The 20768-nt window shown below is 33.9% G+C and overlaps 1 protein-coding gene and 1 non-coding gene across 3 annotated transcripts in view; both read right to left on the bottom strand.

The window, feature by feature from the left end:
• LOC107037990 (epoxide hydrolase 4) overlaps window positions 1–7610 on the bottom strand; it is a 12895-nt gene extending 5285 nt beyond the window's left edge. Inside the window, exons 1-6 of one of the 2 annotated variants that reach the window (XM_015256839.2) lie at window positions 7206–7610; window positions 5609–5951; window positions 3535–3659; window positions 2397–2669; window positions 2154–2311; window positions 1541–1789 (exon numbers count right to left, since the gene is read on the bottom strand). In XM_015256839.2, the coding sequence (XP_015112325.1) occupies window positions 1541–1789; window positions 2154–2311; window positions 2397–2669; window positions 3535–3659; window positions 5609–5815 (1012 nt within the window). In that variant the 5' untranslated portion in view covers window positions 5816–5951; window positions 7206–7610. Of the gene's footprint in view, window positions 1–1540; window positions 1790–2153; window positions 2312–2396; window positions 2670–3534; window positions 3660–5608; window positions 6557–7205 lie in introns of those variants that run through there. The other variant, XM_015256838.2, reaches the window with a different exon arrangement.
• A 1652-nt stretch (window positions 7611–9262) lies between these two features.
• Window positions 9263–9344, bottom strand: Trnal-aag. Its single transcript has one exon. It is a non-coding gene; the product is annotated as a tRNA-Leu (tRNA).
• Between the last annotated feature and the right edge of the window lie 11424 nt (window positions 9345–20768).

Raw genomic sequence — 20768 nt, 5'->3', positions numbered from 1 at the left:
AAAAAAACATTCATATCTTGTCTGACATCTTTGCTACAAACTCGGGTCTTCAACTCAGGCTTTCAATTAAAGACCCGAGTTGTAGACCTGAGTTTGTAGCAGCGATGTCAGACAAGATATGAATGTTTTTTTGGGCTCAAATGAAAGAGCGGGTCGAGAAATGACGTGCAAGAGCCTCTAAACATGACAAACGAACGCCCACCTGACATTTTTAATACACTCACACCATGAATTTAAAGGGAATACTGCACAAAGAATGAATGTCATCCAGAATTTATTTCTCGTCAATAACTTATGATAATAAATTTCCTGTCACCGACTGATAGAACTCAATAGTTAATTAGTTAATTCAATACTCCGGCCCGAAGAGACTCTGAAAAAAATCACGTATTTAAATGTGACGAACATTCTCTTACGAGGATCGGAGGAAGACTGATTTATCGGAGTATTTTCTAAACGTCAGTTGACTAAAACAAGAAGAAACAAGAATATTTTTGCAGCTGTCCCCTTCGAATTTTCTTGGAATTGAAAATTCGCAGAAATAATCCAAATAAATATCTCTCATACTTGGAGTATTAGTGTTTTGTGTGTTTTTGTTTTCCTTTCTATGTACCAATACATGAGTAGAGGTCGTTTTATCTGAGAAAAATGACGGATTGATGAGCATTCAGAGGACGTCGAGCGTCCCACCCATTTTCGCGCGTCGCGCATCCTCCTGCGCCCACCTGGTGGACCATATTTCAGCAACGGATTGATGGATTTTGATTTAAAAAAATGATAATTATTTATTACACAAAAAGAAACAACTTTTGTTATGAACATTTTCTTCTATTTGCCAATGATTCCCATAAATAGAAAAAATCATCAAAAAAACCACTTAATTTGTTTATAACTATTAATTTATTAAAAAATACCACCGGATTCGGATTTCTCATACCCGAAAACATAAGAAAACACCTCAAAACCTTACCGCACTAGAAGTGCACACGGGAAGGGGGTATTGCGTGTGGACTATTATTCGAATTTTCAATAAAAAAATGAATTTTTAACGACGAAATCGCTTGAAATTTCACTGGAACAATCGTTTGATAGAATTTTACAAAAAGCCTATCGGAAATTTTAGCCAAAAGGTCAAATATTTCATGGAATTTTCAATTTATCTAGGAAATTTTGGGTCCAAGTTCCTTTCATTCGCCGCAAAAAGTGGGAAAGAATGACATTTGTTGTTATAATTTTTGCACAGTAAGAAGACAATTGGAATTTCGTGGATAGTTTCGTAATTTTCAGGAGAAGGACATAGAATTCGATTTCGGGAGAAAAAATCATGAAATTTCAAATTTATAAAGAGGTGGAAGACATAAATTCCTGAACTCATTTGTATTTTAAATCAAAACATGAAATTTGAATTAAAAAATTTGCTCAAATTCTATCAATTTCCATTAATTTTTTTACCAAATTAAAAAAATCTTGAAGAAGTATCAGAAATGTCAAACAGTTGTGAATGTTATTTTGGGGGTTTTTGTTTAAATTAAAAACGTACCTATCAAAAATTTCAAAATAACTTCATTAACCATTTCCGGCTTTTCCTGATGAGGAAAATGTTGGGCGCCGGTGATAACTTTGATGTTAAACCTCGCGACGAGGTCAGAGCTTTGAATGACACTCTCCAAGGAGACTGAGGGATCCGCATTACCGACTATCAACAGAGTCTGATTGCTGATGGGCTCGATGGAGTAGAGCCGCATGAAAGGCAGGTTTCGATAGTAATTTATCGGCCCAGTCCAATCCTCTGGTGATGAAAGAGAAACACTGATTCGTTCCATTTCCAATTTACGGTATCATTTCCACAGTTAGTATCAGTGGTTCAAGTTGATGAAATGTCGATACTCATTGCAAAATGAAAGTAATGATTATGAAATGACGATGTTTTTCGTCAAATCATGTACGAAAAAAATTCAGAGAAATAACCAGTGAATTCGCCAGACAATTCTATTGAATTTCCAATAAAATTTTCATGAAAATGCGCTAAGTTTTTCTATTAGTTTTTTTTCTCACGTAATATTCAGGCTTTTATGGGCTCATAATGCACAAATGTTGAATTTCCTCAAACCAATGATTGCAATTAAAATTTTCATCGTCCGATTTATAATTACCTGTTCGGCTGAAAGCGTATTTGTACGCTTCAACATAATTCTTTTCACTCGTTGTCTGATTAATCTTCAGGTGAGTGAACGTATCATTGATGATAGATAAATCTTCCTTAAGTGCATCTATTTCAGGTAGAAATGGAAGTCTACTGAAGTGCATCCATCTGAGGAGGAGCAATAAATTACTCAAAATCATTCAAAATTAATTAGAATTAATTTCGATGAAAATTGCAAGAAGTTTCCGCATACTTATCATCAAAGGTATTGCGACCCATCCCGCTCCAGTAGTAATTCGGATGTGGACTGGATATCGCGACAAATTTATAAATAATTTCACTGTGTAAAGCTGCCATGTACCACCCCAAGAGCCCGCCAAGATCATGACCAATTATACTGCACTGATTCACCCCGAATGTTAAAATAAATTGGTGCAGTTCATCGATTAAAACGTCTATCTTGTAGCATTTCGTGTGGGTGGGCTTGTCGCTGTCGCCGAAGCCCTTCAGGTCTAGGGCCACAACCCTAGAGAATTAAAAAGCTGTAAATGGCTGAATGGTGAATTTAAAAATTCAGCCTCAATGCTCGGACGAATTGTGATATAATGATGTCGACACACATTTTCTGCGGAGAATTACGTTATACACGAAAATTGGTCTTTCCACGTATGAAAAGTTCAATAGAAAACCTAGCGAAATCGCTAGAAAATTCTGTTGGAATTCTATAGGAATTGTATGGGGTTTCTATAGGATTTGTATTGTAATTCTATTGAAATATTCTATTTGTTTTTTGCGCTGATTCTATTGGATATTCGATAAGGAAAAGTCAATACATTTCAAAATTCTGTTTGAATTTTTTTCTTAGATTTTTTCTATTCGAATTATTGGGCAGAAATTTTCAAAGTTTTTTCCACTCGGACTCTGCAATGCAAAACAAAACGAAATCTAGCGGAAAAAAAATTAGAAAATTGTGCCCAATAATTCGAAATCTATTAACTGTTTCTTATTGAATATCCAATAAAATCGGCGCAAAAACAAATAGAATTTTTCAATAAAACTCTAATAGAAATACTATTAAAACCTCATAGAATTCCAATAGAATTTTCTAGCGAATTCGCCAGGTTTTCTATTGAATTTTTTCATGCGTGTCTCCATATCAAATAGGGAACTTGCAAGAAGCCCAATTCTTTCTAATTCCCCTATGCACACATTCCTCATAACATATGGATAGCTAACGGCGAAAATTATGGAGAAATATTAATGAGCAATATTTCGAAAGTTTGTGAATGAAAAATGAATTATTCAGGTTCTAAACTTGACATTGGAAAATTGAAAAAAATTCATGCAAGTTCCCTATTAGACTCATTACAACTACAGTCATAGTAATTGACCTGTAATGCTCCGATAAAACCGGTATTTGCTCCCTCCAAGACAGCCAGCAATCAGGAAAGCCGTGCAACAGCAGAACAAGGGGTTTATCTTTCTCACCAGCCTCCACATAGTGGAATTTAATGCCCTGTAAAAATTATCAGTCTAATAAATTGCCTCTGGAGCTCTCTAATCATCAATACCCTCTCGCTGTTAAGTAATACTTCAAAAAAAAAATTCTACAAATTCCTCATGACAATTTATACCCCACACAGAGAGGAAGTTGAAAAAAAATGTTTGGAAACTCTCGATAAATTTTGAAAGGCTAAACGAAAGGCAATCATGGAGCGAAATGTTTTGCATTTAAAAATAATGTTCTTGGAGGATATTTTATGATTTGTTCAGTAAAAAAAATGTACAGCACAATTTTTGTAACACACTGTGAAAAATTTTTGGCTGAAATTTTTGGTTCTCTTTTTAGAAATTTTCATCACATTTTAGTTTCGCTGAAATTTCAAGGAATTTCGCTGGTAAAAATTCAAAAGTTTGTGGAAAAATCAATGAAAACTGTAAAATTCAGGTAAATTATTCCCTGAAAATTAGTAGAAATAACGAAAATTCTGGGAACTGTATACTTGAATTTTTAATTAATTAATTTTAATTCGTTACAGAAGAAGAAAAATTCCTAGACATTGAGTAATCATTCATGTTTGTTGATATAATATTTTATGCAATGCCGGAAAAATTTCACAATTTGAGGACAAATAAATTAGAACTGAATTCCGCTCCACGATCACCTGATTCGTTTGGCAATTTCATCCCAAAGAACTTGTCTCTCCGTGCAAAAACACTGAAACCACAACAAAAACATCTCCGATTTAATTTTCAATTTATGATATTGATATTGACATTGGAAACGTCACGATCACCCGAGCGAAGATACTGCGCCCACCAAAATCTCCCCAGAACAATAATGTCTTATCGTCGAGTTCAAAAGTGTCTCGAAATCGGAAAAAAATACTCTTGATTGCAAGTCCAATTGCATGTTGAAAAATCTGTTAAAAATTACCTTCGAATTTTATTAATTGCCATTTCAGTAAAATAGCAATTAATAAAATCAAGCGATAAATCAATATATTTTTTATTGCCTGAAGGCAATTTTACTAAAATTTATATTAAAAAATACAATACTTCTTGAAGTTCCAATATTTTTAGTGAAAATTCCACAAAAATATTCCATTGTTATGGTCAACTTTAAATTACTTTCTCCTGAAGGAAGACTATACTAAAGAAAATTAAATCGATAGATAACATTAACAAATTTGGAAAATCAATAAGACAAATTAGCTAGGGTATTCAATAAAATTCCAAATACGGGAAATTAATTCGCGTGAATAATTAAAAACAATAGTCCAATTTATTGTTAAACGTTGTGTCAATATAAATTCGATTCTCTCATTCATCTTGTCCTTGAAATAAGAAACGAAATAGTATTAACGAAATAATATTATCAATAAAATTTTCAACAACAAAAATTAAACAACGATGTTAAGGTAATTTTTAATGTCATTGTTTCATGATTTTACAGAAATTTTGGGGTAATTTTACGGCTGAAAAAATTTAATAGAAAAACCTATCCAATTCGTTAGAAAATTCTATTGAATTTCTAATGAACTGTTCTATTAGTTTTTGTCCGATTCTATTAAAATGTTCAGTAGAAAAAGTCAATAGAATTTAATTTTTCTATATAACTTATTCTATTGAGATATTTTCTATAGAATTTCCTCGGCTCAAATTTTCTAAGTTTTTTCGTTTGATTTTCTTGATGAAAAGAAAGGAAAAATGAAAAAAACTTGGAAAATTAAAGTCGAGCAAATATTCTATAGAAAATATATGAAAAGAATAAGTTATATAGAAAAATCGAATTCTGTCGACTTTTTTCATTGAATGTTTTCTATTGAACATGTCAATACAATCAGCCAAAAACTAATAAGAAGCTTAGTAGAAATTTAATAGAATTTTCTAACGAATTCGATAGGTTTTTCTATTAACTTTTTCCGTACGTGTTCATCTGGAAATCGAAAAAAAGTAACTTACCTTCAATTTCACATAGGAGTGTTTTCCAAGGCTGTTATCAACAAGAAAGGGAGGCGGTTTATCCCTCTTGACCATTCCGAAGAACTTCTTGGGGTCCCATGCCCACTTGAAAAGCCTCACAATAATCAAATAAACTCCGAAGATAAACGACAGCACGTGAAGTTTAAACTTTTCCCATAGGGAAACTGGAACGATCCTCACTGTCATGATCCCACGTTTTTGAAATGTGGCAGGGTTTCACTACAGTTCGATGGACCACAGCGAGTTAAATCCGACACAATACGGACTTGGACTACCTGACCCTCAAATATTCGAGTTCAAGAAGTCGCGTTTGGGGACCAAACTGATGGTTAACGTCGCGATAACAGAGATTCACAATTATTTTTCTGTTCTAGGGGAACTGTTAGGAGTTTTATGGGTACACGAAGAGAAAAGTTCGAACGAAAATTCACCAGGAAATCTAGGTAATCGGAGAGTGAAATGAAATTCAGCAATTTTTATTTGAAATTGAGAGAAAAAATGTGAGGGAAAGGATAAATTTTTCCTTCTGTTATGTAATTTTTTGCAGACGAACTGTAAAATTTGTGAACTGTTGGTGAAAAGGAAAAAAGAGAGATAAAGTGCACGAATATTGTTAGAAAAAATTTGAAATTTCACAGAGATTTGATTAGTAAGTTAGTTTTTAGGAGACTGACATTTCAGTTTAATTTCAATAATGTAATTCATAGAAATTTCAGTGGAACTACAAAATTTCCAAGAAGAGTGCCGGAAATTTCTGGCAAAGATTTTAAGAATGTACGTTGAAATTATAATTTTACACTGTTTCATAATTTATTTGGTAAACTAATACCGATCGCCGCCATAACTCAGGGTCATCATTATTTTTGTGTCTTAGGGGAACTATTATTAGTGTTATAAGTGCACAGAGGGAAAATTTCGGACAAATTAATTAATAAATTTTTCCTTTTACAACGTAATTTTCCAGAAATGAACTGCAAAATTTATGCTGTTGGTGAAGGAGTGCCCGAAAGACAAATCCATATGTTCAACAGATTATTACTCTACACTATTTAGTAATTTGGTAAACTAATATTGAACGTCGCAATAACTCAGATTCACGCTAGGTAATCAAAGAGTGAAATGAATATCAGAAATTCTCAGTTGATATCAAGAGAAAAAATGTGACGCAAATGACAAACTTTCCCTACAGTAACGCCATTTTTCCCCAAAAAACAGTAAAATTTGTACTAAACATACTGAATTATTAGTATTATGAATACACAGAGAGAGCAGTTCGGGTAAATATTACCAAAGAATCTAGGTAATCGAAGAGTGAAATGGATTTCAGGAATTCTCATTTGAAATCAAAAGAGAAAATGTGACACAAATGGCAAATTTTCCCTTTTGTGTGCTGTTTGTGAAAAAGTACCCGAAACAGCGACAAATCCCCCCGTATTTTCATCAAATTATTACTCTACACTCGGGTAATTCTTCACTGCTGTTTGCTGGTAATTTTTCGTTGATTTTTCCCCAGTGTATTATTCGGTGTTCATTCACGCGGGATTAGGTGAGGTCGTTGCTCTATTATGAAAATCACCGCGTGCAGCTAGTTTTTCTCGATGAAGAGACTCAGCTGATCACTACTATTACACTGATTTCATAATGTTTTCTGACACGTCTGGCGGAAACTGTGACGGAGTCATCAATGGGGAATGCCTCGGATTTTCTGACTCATCGTGACAGGAAGGATTCGCTTTAATTATGGATCAACGACGTGGGGTTTGTGAGCGATCATTGGAGAGGATTTTTCAATCTTCGATGAGGGAATACTCATGGCTGTGGGGGTCGGGGGTGATCCGGAGGGAAAGGGTTTGGTATTTTTCAATGGAGTTGAGGGAGAGGTTTTAGGTGATTCAACACTCTTTAGTCACTGAGGAACTAACGTTAACGCTTCAACGATAGTCTCGTCCAGGCTGTGGACTGTGACCCTGTCACGTATAGATTCGTGTTGTCTGATGGTGTTATCGCGATACGTCGAGTGATATTGATAAACTGAGTGGCTTTGAACTTCGGATCATGTGATTGTGGGGGGAAATTTGAAGTTATGTACGTGGAGATTTTTTTGTAACATTTGTTTTGGAATTTTTAGTTGAGTTGGAGATTTCATTCGAGTGCAAAAAATGAAAAATTGCACATTCATTTTTTGAAGAACATTGGTGAAGGAATTGACGGGGAAAATTTTCGATGAGCAGGAGATAGATAAGGATATCTAGATCGTAGACTGTTAAGAATTCGTAGACTGTTAATAAAAATTTCCACTGGAATTTTAAGAGATTTTGTAATTCAAAATTTATAATTTGATGAAAAACGATAGAAACTGGGAATTTTAATTCAATTATTCCATAAAAATTGATAGAAATCAGGAAAATTCAAGTGACTGAATTCTTAAATTCTCAATTGAAGGGGATTTTCTTTAATGAGCGAGAGATAAACAATGAGCTCTAGATCCTAGACTGTTAGGAATTTTTGCTGAAATTTCCGGAGCGAACTTTTTATTAACAGATATTTCTACTGGAATTTCAAGAAATTTTGTATTTCAAGATTTATAATTTGATGAAAAGGGCTAGAAACTGTGAATTTTAATTTAATTATTTCATAAAAATCAGAAAAATTCTGGTGACTATATTCTTAAATTTTTAATTGCAGGTGAAATTTTTTTTATGGGTAAGAAATAAGAGATGATTTCTAGATTCTAGACTGTTGAGAATTTCCGCTGAAATTTCCGGTTGGAAAGTTTTATTAGGAGATATTTATATTGGAATTTCACGGAAGTTTATAATTCAAGATTTATAATTTAATGAAAAACGTTAGAAACTAAATTTTAATTCAATTATTTCATAAAGATTGATGAAAATCAGAACAATTCGGGTGAATCCTAACAACGAGAATACTCTCCGTCAACTAATGTAAATAAAAGTTGAGTTAATCAATTGTATAAACAGCACAAAACGACATACCATATGCACATTACCCAAAAAATATTACTCTCCCTAGTGGACAAATATCACGGATACATTCAGGAAAGATCGATGAGACGGGTTGATGCAAAAAGCCCATGGCACATATGGAGAATGTGGGATATTAGATGACAAAGGATGGAAGACAGACGAGAATATTTCATTACAGCGGTTGTTATGTGAATTGGAAAATCGAGTTACAATGTCATTCTGCTGGCTGTATTACAGGATAAATTGCCATTCGTTTTTCCTCCACTGGATCGTTTGTAAGTTGGAATGCCCCCGGGGCACTGTGAAATCCTCTTTGAGTGCTCATCAGGCTCTCGGTGGATTACATTTTTGATTGGGGCTCGATATTGATGGCTTCAATTCCGGGTTTGAATCAAATTTCGATGGATATGAAATGCGAATTGATGAACTTTCTCTTTTTTTTATTTTCATTTTTAAATTGTGAGCTTATGAGACAGTGGATATTCAGAATCCTTCAATATCGATAGTCGATAACGGCCCGACGAAACATGAATTGTCAATGATCAGAAAAAATTGAATGGAGGACCTATTTAGCGAATAAATTCACGTAGAATAACGGAAGAAGTAATTTTCAAAGGGGAAAAAAAAATCGTGGGGAAAAAAAAATTGGCAGCGGTGGGATTCGAACCCACGCCTCCGAAGAGACTGGTGCCTTAAACCAGCGCCTTAGACCGCTCGGCCACGCTACCGGAATGTTAAGTTTTCACTAATAGAACTTATATCAATCTAACTTAATATATTTTTAAAACACGAAATTTTAATTTATGCTTTCTTCATTTTTTTTCTCTGTGTGAAGTGTCAAAGTGCGACGTATAATGTTTAAATAATAAAATCATTACAGCCCTACGGGGCTAGCGCACTGCGGAGGTGGGCAGGCTTAGCTTTGGGAAGCTAAAGTAGCTCTGAGTGTGGTCACTAGATGGATGGGTGACCGCGCGGGAACACCTCAGGAAAGAAATATTTTTTGGAAAAACTGGAAAGAGCATTTGGGAAAAACAAATATGCGGAAAAAACGGGATAAAGGAATGAGAAACCGTAAAAACCGAAAGGTAAACGCTGAAATGGAATAAATAAATAAAGTAATAAAATCATTACAAAATGTTTGTCAACTTAGACGCAGAGACGATTCGTTTAATGGGAAAGAGTGAATTTATTCCATTTAAATAAATAGCTCGTAATAAAAGTTTCGTCCAAACTTAAAGTTGATTATTTGCATTGTTACTCTGTCGACAGAGACTTTATTTTTTTATTATTATTATTAACAGAGACTTTATTAGTCAAAAAATCTAATCATTTTTTAAACAGGAAACAGAACGAATTTATCGATATGGAATAATCAATAGATAATAATGATTTAGATTAAATAAATTGTTTATTGGGTAATAGGATAGCATTGATATATAATAAAAAATTTATTCCATAGTATTGGAACATTTTCGTTTAAATAAATTCACGTACATGAGTTTATTAATCTCTACAAAATATATTGTTGAGATAAATGAAGAAAATTGTAAGTATTGAAATTTATTTGAATTAAATCCATCGAATTTCAACCAAAAATTGGTGAAGACCTATATTTTTAGCGAAAATCATCATCAGCATTTGAATTCTCGTATCTCAATTTGCATTGACATTATTACTGATTTTCAGGATAATGTCCCTCATTTCCCGGAACCCATCTCTAATTTTCAAGGATCTGTCACCAAATTTCAGGGTTACGCAGGAAAAACGAATGTCTGAACTTCAAACACCTTCTGTAGATATTTTTCAGACACTAAAAAACGTCCGAATAAAATAACAATTCGTCTGAATTTCAAACACGAATTGAGATGTTTAAGCGCCTGTTCGCCTGAAATTCAGACAAATTTTCATTTTATTCTGACGTTTTTGTGTCTGAAAAAAGTCTACAAAAGGTGTGGAAATTCACCTATAATTCACCAATAATTACTGATAAATATCTCAAAATCAGTGACCTATCCCCGGAAATCAGTCTCATATTCCTGAAAATCAGTCTCTTTCCCTCCGAGATCCCAACGTTTCCTTACGCAGAAAAAAAAATCGACAACCCCCGATCATCGATCAACCGACATTAGTTTGTCGGTCACATGTCATTGGGCGTTGGTGTAGTGTCTGGCAGGATTAAATAAAGAGCCGGCGATACTTCACTCTCCGTTCCCCGGGCGGAGCTTTCGATCGCTCACACTCTCGTCTCGTCGGAGAGAAATTCAGGCGCTTGCGCCACCGTCTTCCAACACACCCATTCAATTTTACCCCCCGGCCCTTGTGCAAACTCGAATATATTTCAACTCGTGTCACGTAATCGGAGAACGTGCAGAGTACGGAGTGAGTGAATATATATCCCCGTGATGTATACATTTTTTTTCTCATCCCCTTCGACACTCACCAGCTTCTGGGGATCTCCGTGCATCCGACGGCCATTTTGTTGCAACTTAATATTCTTGGGGGATATTTCGCCACGTGATAACGAGTTGTATCGCAAATTACTGGACCTACGTTGATTATTCCGCGGGTATTGCTGGTGGGAATTAGTAATTATACTGATGGGATAATTGAGCTGGGTCTCGTTATATTGAAATGAGATACTTATTTTGCAGCAATTGGTTAAATGGGAGTGGAGTGAAGACATTTTGACATGATTTTATTTTTCGAATTTTTAAGGTCTCAGTTTCTCAGGTTTTTCAGATTGAATTGAATCCAAGGGAATGATTCGTTTGAAGTAAATGAATTGTTCAGTCCATTTATTTCAGTGGCAAAGCCATTGCTCAGTTTTCAATGAATGTCTCGAAATCTAAGGGAGACAGCAAAATTGTTATCATTACCTTTTTTGTAGAGTGATTTGAGGGCTACAGAAACGGTCATGATAAAATTTTCGTTATCTCCCTTAGATTCGAAGATATTCCTCGAAAACTCAACTAAGGGCAACACTGAGCGAAAAACTTTAGATTAAATTTTCCATATTTTTCTATTACTGAAAATTAAAATTGAATAATAAATATTAGACACGAATTTTCCCATTCTTTAAGTAATCAAAATACTATTATAACAATTCCGAATGTCTGATTTATAAAAAAAAATACGGATCTAATATTTTTTATCTCATTCTCGGATTGTATAATTTCATTCCTTCGAAAAAATTCATACAATAATCCAATTTTTTTATCCTGAGAGAAGAAATTAGCTCTGCCGAAGAAATATATGTTCCATGTGAGAATATTTGATGGAGTGGCACAGATTTACTTCCGGGAAATTAACCAACTTGGTAGAAGGAAATTTAACATCTTTCACAAAAATTAAATTTTTGTCGTGATCCACAGAAATCTCCCTAGAAGAATTCGAACTGTTGGCAGGAAAAAATATAATCTATTGTACGACAATGATTTGATCTGAGAGAACTCCATAGGTTTATAGCACAGAAAGAATACATTGACGAGGAAAGAATATTTTTTTCTCCAAAAAAATTGTCCCCTCGAAATTATTTAGTTTTACCAAAAACACAGTTATCGGCAAGCAAATTGTAGTTTCCTCTTGAAATTATCATTTGTTCCATGGAAATTATAAGTGTTTATTGGACAAAGATATACACTACTCAATAACATTCACTTGATAAACCCGGGGCCTCATATAATTCTCTGTAGAACGAATGTATTTACCCGAAAGACATGTAATTGTTCCTGTTCTCACGAGAACAATTACCGCTACCAAAATTATCATATTTTGGTCGAGACTTTCTTCAGGAGAACAAATAATTTTTCAAAACATTGCGTAATTGTTTGTCGATCAAAAAAATCTTTTAATTGAAGAATAAACTCCAAAGGATGAAGCTACCTAAACTTTAATAATTAAAAACTTAAAAAATTATCCGATGGGCAATTTCAAGCATTTTTCCCTTCCAATATATGAATGCACTAAATAGAAATGCAGGAGTCATTGTGAGCCCTCGAAAAAAAAAATCGATAATAGTCCACAATTTCGTTGAAATTTAGTATTCTCGTCTTGCGCTCCATTCACACATGTCGTTTCCGTCGGTCAGAGAATTCGTGGTGCATTATCCAGGGTGGTCTTTGTTCCGTTACCATGACTAGTACGTGCCAATCTCGTCAAGTTAGCCTCATTAGATTCTATAAGTGCTGGGGCTCTCAATTGCCACCACTGGACTATTCCAACAGCAGATGTTGGTGAATTCGTGTTGTATTGCGAAATGCAAGTGTCTGGGTCTGGGAGATAATAAACGTCGACAGTTGAGATGGGATTAGTCATCGATCAGCGACGATTATGACAGGGACACGTCGACTTAGGTGTTGGATTGATGCATAAACCAGTTTGTGGACAAATCGGATGAATAAAAGGGTGACAGAATGTCTGGGTTTTGACGTTGAAAAAAATACGGTATAAATATTGTTGTTTTTCTTTTGGTTATTGATTGATCGATAGGGAGTATGAAAATGAAGCATACGCATGATTTTGATTACATCAAGGTTATTGTAAATTGCCAAATCAGATGTATGACAAAATTTTATAGAAAGACCTAGCGAAGTTGCGAAGAAATTCTATTGGATTTCTAGTGGACTTTCCATTAGTTTTTATCTGCAATTTTTTTGATAGTAGTACATTGTTAAACATTTTGTACTGAATTTTCAAGGAATTTTGTGATTAGAAATTCATAAATTCATGGACAATTCAAGGGAATTTGACAAAAAATGATCATTTTCACTTAAAAATGATTTATTTATTCATGTAAATTGTGGAATTTCCAAGTATTTTTGGCTAATTTTTCTCTAGTGAAATGTTTTTGTACTTTTGTAGTGGAACATCAGAGCGTTCATTTGAGCCCCATTGAACCCTAAGTTTACGGACATTTTACAATGATTTTATTATTTAAACTTTGCAGGTCTAAATCTCCATATTAGACTGTTAGAAAAAATTTTAAAAATCTCGAAAAATATTAGAAAGTTTACTTTTGGAGAAAGACTGATGAAACAATTAACAAATTGCAATTTTGGTAAATTCCACCATAGAAATCATTCCTTCAGAATCGTAAAGAACTTATTCATATTCAATATTTTATCAGAAATCGATTTCATTTCTAAAAAAAATGAGATCTCCGAAAATTAAAAAAATAGAATTATTTATTTGTAAACCATGAATGATAAAAATATATAACAATTCTGTGCAAATGTAATTTGAATTTATGTAATGTAATAAAATGTAATTTGATATTTGGATATCCTTAAATCGAATGTAAGATTTTTTTGCGTAAAATTGAGCCAAATTTTTTTTAACAGTCCACTCAATGGAAAAACTTTCTATAGAAAAAAATAAATAGATCCTGAGGTATTCTGGACAATTATTCCCCCCATTTTCTCTCTATGTACATGTTAATAAATAAATTTGCTCCTTACAAATTCACCTCGCATTAGTATCTACATTGAATAAACAATTCATATTACATTAAAGTTTATTCATGTACTAGTCAAACCATGTAATTGGCCTCGGCTGTTTGACTGTTATACCAACAAAATAAACAAGTGTGATATGGCTTTCAATTTTTATCAATTATTGTACCTGTTTTTGCTACTAAATTAGCAATATGCTTCCGAATGGATATAAGACCGGAAGCAATAAATGAACAAAAACAGATAAATTTGTTCTTTCTGCCGTCTAAAACCGATGCTTTTATTTCTTTAGTTGTGTACGTCCACGTGAAAAGGGCCCATTTCGTCGCATTTATTTTGCGAGATATTCACGTTTTTGTGTTCACACTTTCCATTTAAACCAATGTTAAACTGATTTTTTTATATTCTATATCGACGTCATTTTTCATACTATCGTGTTAATTTTGGGCTCAAAATGTGAGGAATCTCACTAAGATTATCGGAATATACGTAACTCCAAACCGACAAAGTGGGCCCTTTTCACGTAGATGCCCACATTTTATTATTCTTCTAATTTTATTATCACACTAGACATTTGCGCGCGCTCTCGGGCGCGCTTATCTATTTATTGTGAAAATGAAGAAATCGAATTTATTAAACTGCATATACTCATAGATCTTTTATAAATATTGATAATGACTTAAAGAGAATTAAGAGAAGGAAGAGTGAAACATCAATGAATAATTTTTAATCTTCGATTAATTCCTTTTTTTACGTTTTAAAATAATCTGATTATAATTGTGATGATTGAAAAATGAGGGGCGGCTTATGAATTGATTTCCCAGGAAACTGAAAAAAGTTCTTGAATTCTTCGGAAAATTCCAGTTTTTCAGATAACCGTAGCTCTTCAAAGATTTTTCTCGAGTTATTTGGGAAACCGAAGAATTGTCGTGAATTTTGTAGAATTTAGAATGTATGTATGAAAATCTGAGAAGCAAGAATTGATCATTTTGGCGTGTGATAAATACGAAAAAATTAAAATTTAGGAAGTGAAGAATAATTTGTGAGTTAAAGAAATTTATAAATACTATGTTTTTTTTCTCACGATCAACAATTAGGCAATTTAGATATGTATTGATATAAAGATCAGCTGCACACATGAAAAAATGAAAAATATGACGCAGAACAAATTTTTGCCACTTGAAGAATTTGAAAATACCGGGAATTTTTTTCAGCGCCTACTTCACGTGACTCATTGACCAATCAGAATTGAGGATTAGCGCTCAGGCAGTTTCGAGATATTTCGATATAAAACAACTTCACGTTTCTTTCATCTTTAGTAAATAGGATTGCATTTCCTATTCAACTAAATGCACTCAACCCTTGAATATTCCTACACAACAAATCCCGTAAAAACAACCCAACACAGTACCCTTATCCCACTCTCTCCAATCCCTCCTCAACGCCACCTCATCGCCCGCCACAATCTGTACCCCGGCAAAAATAGCGTCACCCATTCCTCAATAGAGCGACGACCCCCCCATCCTTTCAGCCGACGAAAAGACTACATCAGACTCCCATGGTATCTGAAACCATGAGAGGTCCCGGGTCGGGAGATCCCCCGCACCAGATCCCGGATTTGACGATTCTAAAAATGGCGGCTTCCGGCCGCCGCGGGAGCGAGGGGAGACAGTCGATGAGTATCAGACGGTCGAAAAAGGAGAATTAAAATGAGAGCTGGGAGTAAAAAAAAAGCGTCAGGGGTGTAAACAATGGCCTCGCTGATAAAAATGGCGTCGTAATCCGGAATGAGTGAGTCTCGTCGCGATTGTTGAATATATGAGATGGCGTCGAGGACGCGAAGAGGCTCCCAGTGGTGGGATGAGTCGGGAGGAAGGAAGGGAGGCGTCGGGGGGCAGGGGAGACGAGGGTGGCGGACACATCTCTCGGATTACGTCTTAACAAGCTCCACAACGTTCATTTGTCTTATCCGCCTTTACTAATACGACAGCCAGCCGTTGAAATGATTAATTTACTACACGGGAGGCGTCGTTATGGAAAATCACCTACATTCAACTATGTATACATCTGCGGTTCGCTGTACAACCCATTATCTCGGCGTAAATTCTGTCACCAGTTTGTGACGAGTTATAGCCTTAATAGTTTCTCGACGTTCCTTCCGTTTGCTGTGGGTGGGAGGGATGTGTGCGGATGTTTGGGGGTGAGAGAACTGCCGGGGGATGTGTCCAATGGGTAGACGGGAGGTGCGACAATTCTTCGGGGGACATATTCGGGGAAGTAGTTTGGTTGAATTTGATTATGGTGATTTGGAGCGAACAGATATTTGGATTCGATTTGGATTTTGATGTCAGGTTAATTATTGCATGGGGATTCATTGACAGCGGGAATGCGGCGTAATATGTTCTTAAGAATTAATTTAATGCATTCATTTCATTATTTTCATTTGTCGCACGTTAATTGTGACAATTTAGTCATTTTAATTACTTCAATTTCCGGTTTTTTTATTCAAAGTATTTAAACCGTATGGTTTATTCTGTTAACAAAATTATAGACATAGAAATTTGTTTACAAAATTATTGCTCATTTTATGTGAAAGAATTGACATCGTTTCCGCAAATATTTAATCGAGAGGAGTTTGAGAAGGAATTAATTTGCTTGAGAACCTTTCTATTCAAATTGAAGATTCAGTGGAAATTCAAGACAGCGAATTTCAAGAGAAATTCGAAATTTTATTATTTTTATCACCACTAAATCGAGTTTAATGTCGCTGTCCTGAAAATTGCTGCTGAACTGTTAAGAAATTTCATTTTTTCCCCACACTAACTACAATTTCATTAAAATGCATAATTTTTCTGAAGTTCATTTTTTTAATTACTTTTATCAAAAATCAAAAATTAAAAAATACATAATTATATTTTTTTTACAATTTTTTTAGTTAAAAAATCTTGTTTACTGTAATGGAATTGTAATTTTTTCAGCCTTTGAGAAAATCATTGTTCATTTTTTCAATTACTATTGGTAAAAAATAGAAATTTCATGGACATTTGACCAATAATTTTCAGAAGAGGGAAATAGAATTGTGGCGGACAAAATCATGAAAGTTCAATTTTCACTGAAAGTTTCGTTTTAGTTATGGAATTCTAAATTTTTCAACAGCAGGAACACGACAAAAAATTAAATTCACTTAAATTTTCAATGAAAACATCAATATCGAAAATTATTCAATTTTTTTCCCTGAATTTTCCTCTGTTCTGTTAATTTGCATGGAATAATCGAACTTACATTCGAATTCCCCTCAATTTTTCGCTAAAATTTCGAATCTTCCATTGCAAAATTTTATGAAATTCCAGTGGCATTTCAAATCTGATAAAAATTTCCAAAAACGTGTGCTGGAAATTTCAGCCAAAATTTTGCAACAATCCATACAATAGTTTCCTAAAACTTTGAATTATTATAAAATCACAATGCTACATTTATTCAAAATGTATACAGACTATTTGGCGTCTCACCATTTTGTCAGCCCATCGTGGAGTCACAATGTTGTAACCATGGTGACGTCGCTTCCGCAAAAGGGGTGGGAAGGTGGGGAGGGACGGCGGGGGGTGACACGTGTGAGGGGCGAATGAAAGTCCTACGTGTGTATTATGCGCCGTGTACGTGTCGAACAGCAGCAGCCATTGCTGGAATCGCAACGATGATATCACAATGTAGTAATCATTAGTCCCCAATTTTCCGAGGGGTTATTGACGCGTTCTCCGGGTTATTTTTTTTTCTCATGGTAATTCTGTGATGGGTCGACAGGCTTGGGACACATTAATTGATTCGAGGTCGTTGAGTTGCGGAGGTTTTGGGGAAAATGAAGGCTTGATTTGAGGAGTTGGGATGCTTGAAAGTGTCAGGGAAAATGTTCGGGGAGGTACTCGAGGTTCGATTGCTAATTGAGAGGCTGTCGATTGATAATGAGGGGCCCGCTCAGGAGGTGCTCATTATTCGACTTTGAGGTGACGAAAACGACATTAATTATATTTTTTTTACAAATTTTTTTAAAATCAAAAATCGTTATTTATTGTAATGGAATTATGAATTAGTTTTTTAAAATTATTGATTCATTATTTATTCGTGTAAATAAAGAAATATTAATCATGAATTTTTACAATTCAATCCATATGAAAAAAGAGTTTTCATTTTTCCATTTTTTGTGAAAATAGAAGAACCTGTTTTTGATTGAAATGAAATTATTATTTTATAATAATTATTCATTATTTATTCAATTTCTAATTGAATCGTGTATTTCTATAATTTTCAATTTAATGGAAAAATCATTTTTTATTTCAATTATATTATCAATCCTGATTTTTTTTTAATTCCATGATCTCGATTGCCTCCATTATTTAATTATGTGTTCTGAGAAATTTTTTCATCTTTAAACAATTAATTATGAGTTTTCTATTTTTTTTATAGAAAAAATTGTGTTTGATTAATTAACAAATGGTGGAGTCCATCAATTTCTTTTTATTAAATTAATTTTTTCTTCTTGAGTTGATGATTTTATAGAGCACATTCTGTGAATAACTATTGGTTTCAGTGGCCCACAGGTAAAAGAGACGTTTTGACAGTTTCAGGGCATGTCACGAATGCAATTAGTGAGCGATTCGTCGAGCACTTGGAGGCCCTTCACTCTAGTAGTCAAGGGCTCCTCAAAATGCCTCGAGGGTTCCTCTTCACCCGGTACAGACCGTGGCTGCATTTTGATTCGCGACTCAATATGTTTTCTCCAGCGGCAGGCACTTTCCCCAGCCCTCGTTGGACGCTTGTTACCAACGGCTTTTTATTAATTTTCTTTGGCGAATGTCGCTGTCTATATTTTTTATTCCAATTCCACTATTTTCTTGGCGAATATATCATTAAAAAACCATTTTAACATCAATATATAGCAGTATTGAATGAACTGAATTTATAAATTTATAATAAAAAAGACTATCTGAATAGATGTAATAATTCAAGTATTTTGCATTTTTTAATCATGAAGCATTCAAATTTATAATTAAATAAATAATTTTTTATTCCCTATAAAGTGAAATAAAAAAATTAATTTTCTTTGGGAATATTGTTATCTATATTTTTGGCTGTAATTTCACTATTTTATTGGTGAAGATATCAGAAAAAAATCATTCTAACATTGATATAAAGCAGATCAATCGAGTTCATAAATTTACAATAGAAAAAAAAATTATTCAAGTATTTTGCATTAGTTAATTATAAAAATTCATGTGATATTTTAATGAATCAATAAAAAATTCTTGTTATTTAATAAAGATAAAAATTTTCGTACTGGAAATGATTTTGTGACGTTTTTTTTATGTGATGTTTCACGATTTAAAAAAATAACTGACAAATTAACATTAACGATTTTTCCAGGGATTTTTATCGCGTTGTTCTTCCACTCTTTTTTTTAAATCTCATCAGAATGTTTTCTAAAACAATTAGAAGAAAGATTCTCGCAATAATTAAACCATTTTCATCACGAAATGTAATGAAAAAAATTAAACATTAAACATTGTAAAAATTCATATCACGTTTTCATCACATTTTATCACTTTATAATTAAAAACGAATAATAGCATAATCATGAAATCAGCTATTTTATAATTTAAAAAATGCAAAAAAGAATCTGAACCCTCGAAATAATTTTTTATTCCCTATCAACTGAGATAAAAAAATTAATTTCATTCGAATAAACATCGAATCCCGAAGAACTCTATCATTCCCATTGACTCTGACATTTACCCCATAAAACAAAATGGCAGTTCGTCCCCATCAGTATAATGCGTTTGAGCAATCCATCAGCCAAGTATATAGACTCCATATACATCGCGCCATCACTGAGGGTTAAAATATCTCCGGATTTCACGACGCATTTGTGTGACTATCGATTGTATTTCAAAGTCTATTGTCCTTTGTATGACCCCCACAAGCCGCGCGGAACTGAGATACTCTCCACTGTACACGAGGAGTCGGTTGGATTGACTTCGCCATATTGAGTTTAGTTTCCATGGGCACTCAAATCATAGGGTTTTTCCTTCGGAAAGAAGTACAGACACGTTATACAACTTCAGGACGACCTTTCTTGAGGAAGTAACGGAGTTACAGCTCTCTACGTGATGAAAATCCCGCCAATGGAGAACTTGTTCATGGATTTTTATTTCAGAACGTTTCTGTTATTGTAATGGATTTTATTGTCGGGAACTTTGAAAATATCAAATTTATCTTCAAATTGGGAATCGAGGAGAGATTTATTTGTGGTCAACTATTATGTATTAAATGGGAGGAATGTTTTCCAAAGGGAATAGAAGAAATGTCAATTTTTCAAGTGAAGCACGAACAAGTAATCAGATAAAATGGAAAAATTCAAACGACTTTTGTTTGTAGTTTCCAATCTATGGGAATATCATCTTGGAAAAACTGAATTTCGTTGAATTTTCCAGATGAATGAGAAATTCCAGGAACAATTTTACCTGAAATTGAATCCAAATTCATGAAAATTGAAAATTCAAGTGGAGCTATTACTCAACAACTTTTTTAAAATGATATTTTTTTTTACATGAACTCTGGTGCTTTGATATGAGTTTGTCAATTTTGTAATCAAGCAGAGAGATTATTTGTGCCCAACGATCATGTATTGCGTGTGAGGAATGTTTT

Source organism: Diachasma alloeum, unplaced genomic scaffold (assembly GCF_001412515.2).
Source record: "Diachasma alloeum isolate Michigan unplaced genomic scaffold, Dall2.0 Dall_scaffold_00276, whole genome shotgun sequence".
In the NCBI taxonomy this organism is placed as follows: Eukaryota; Metazoa; Arthropoda; class Insecta; order Hymenoptera; family Braconidae; genus Diachasma; species Diachasma alloeum.
This window is presented reverse-complemented; position numbering and strand designations above follow the sequence as displayed.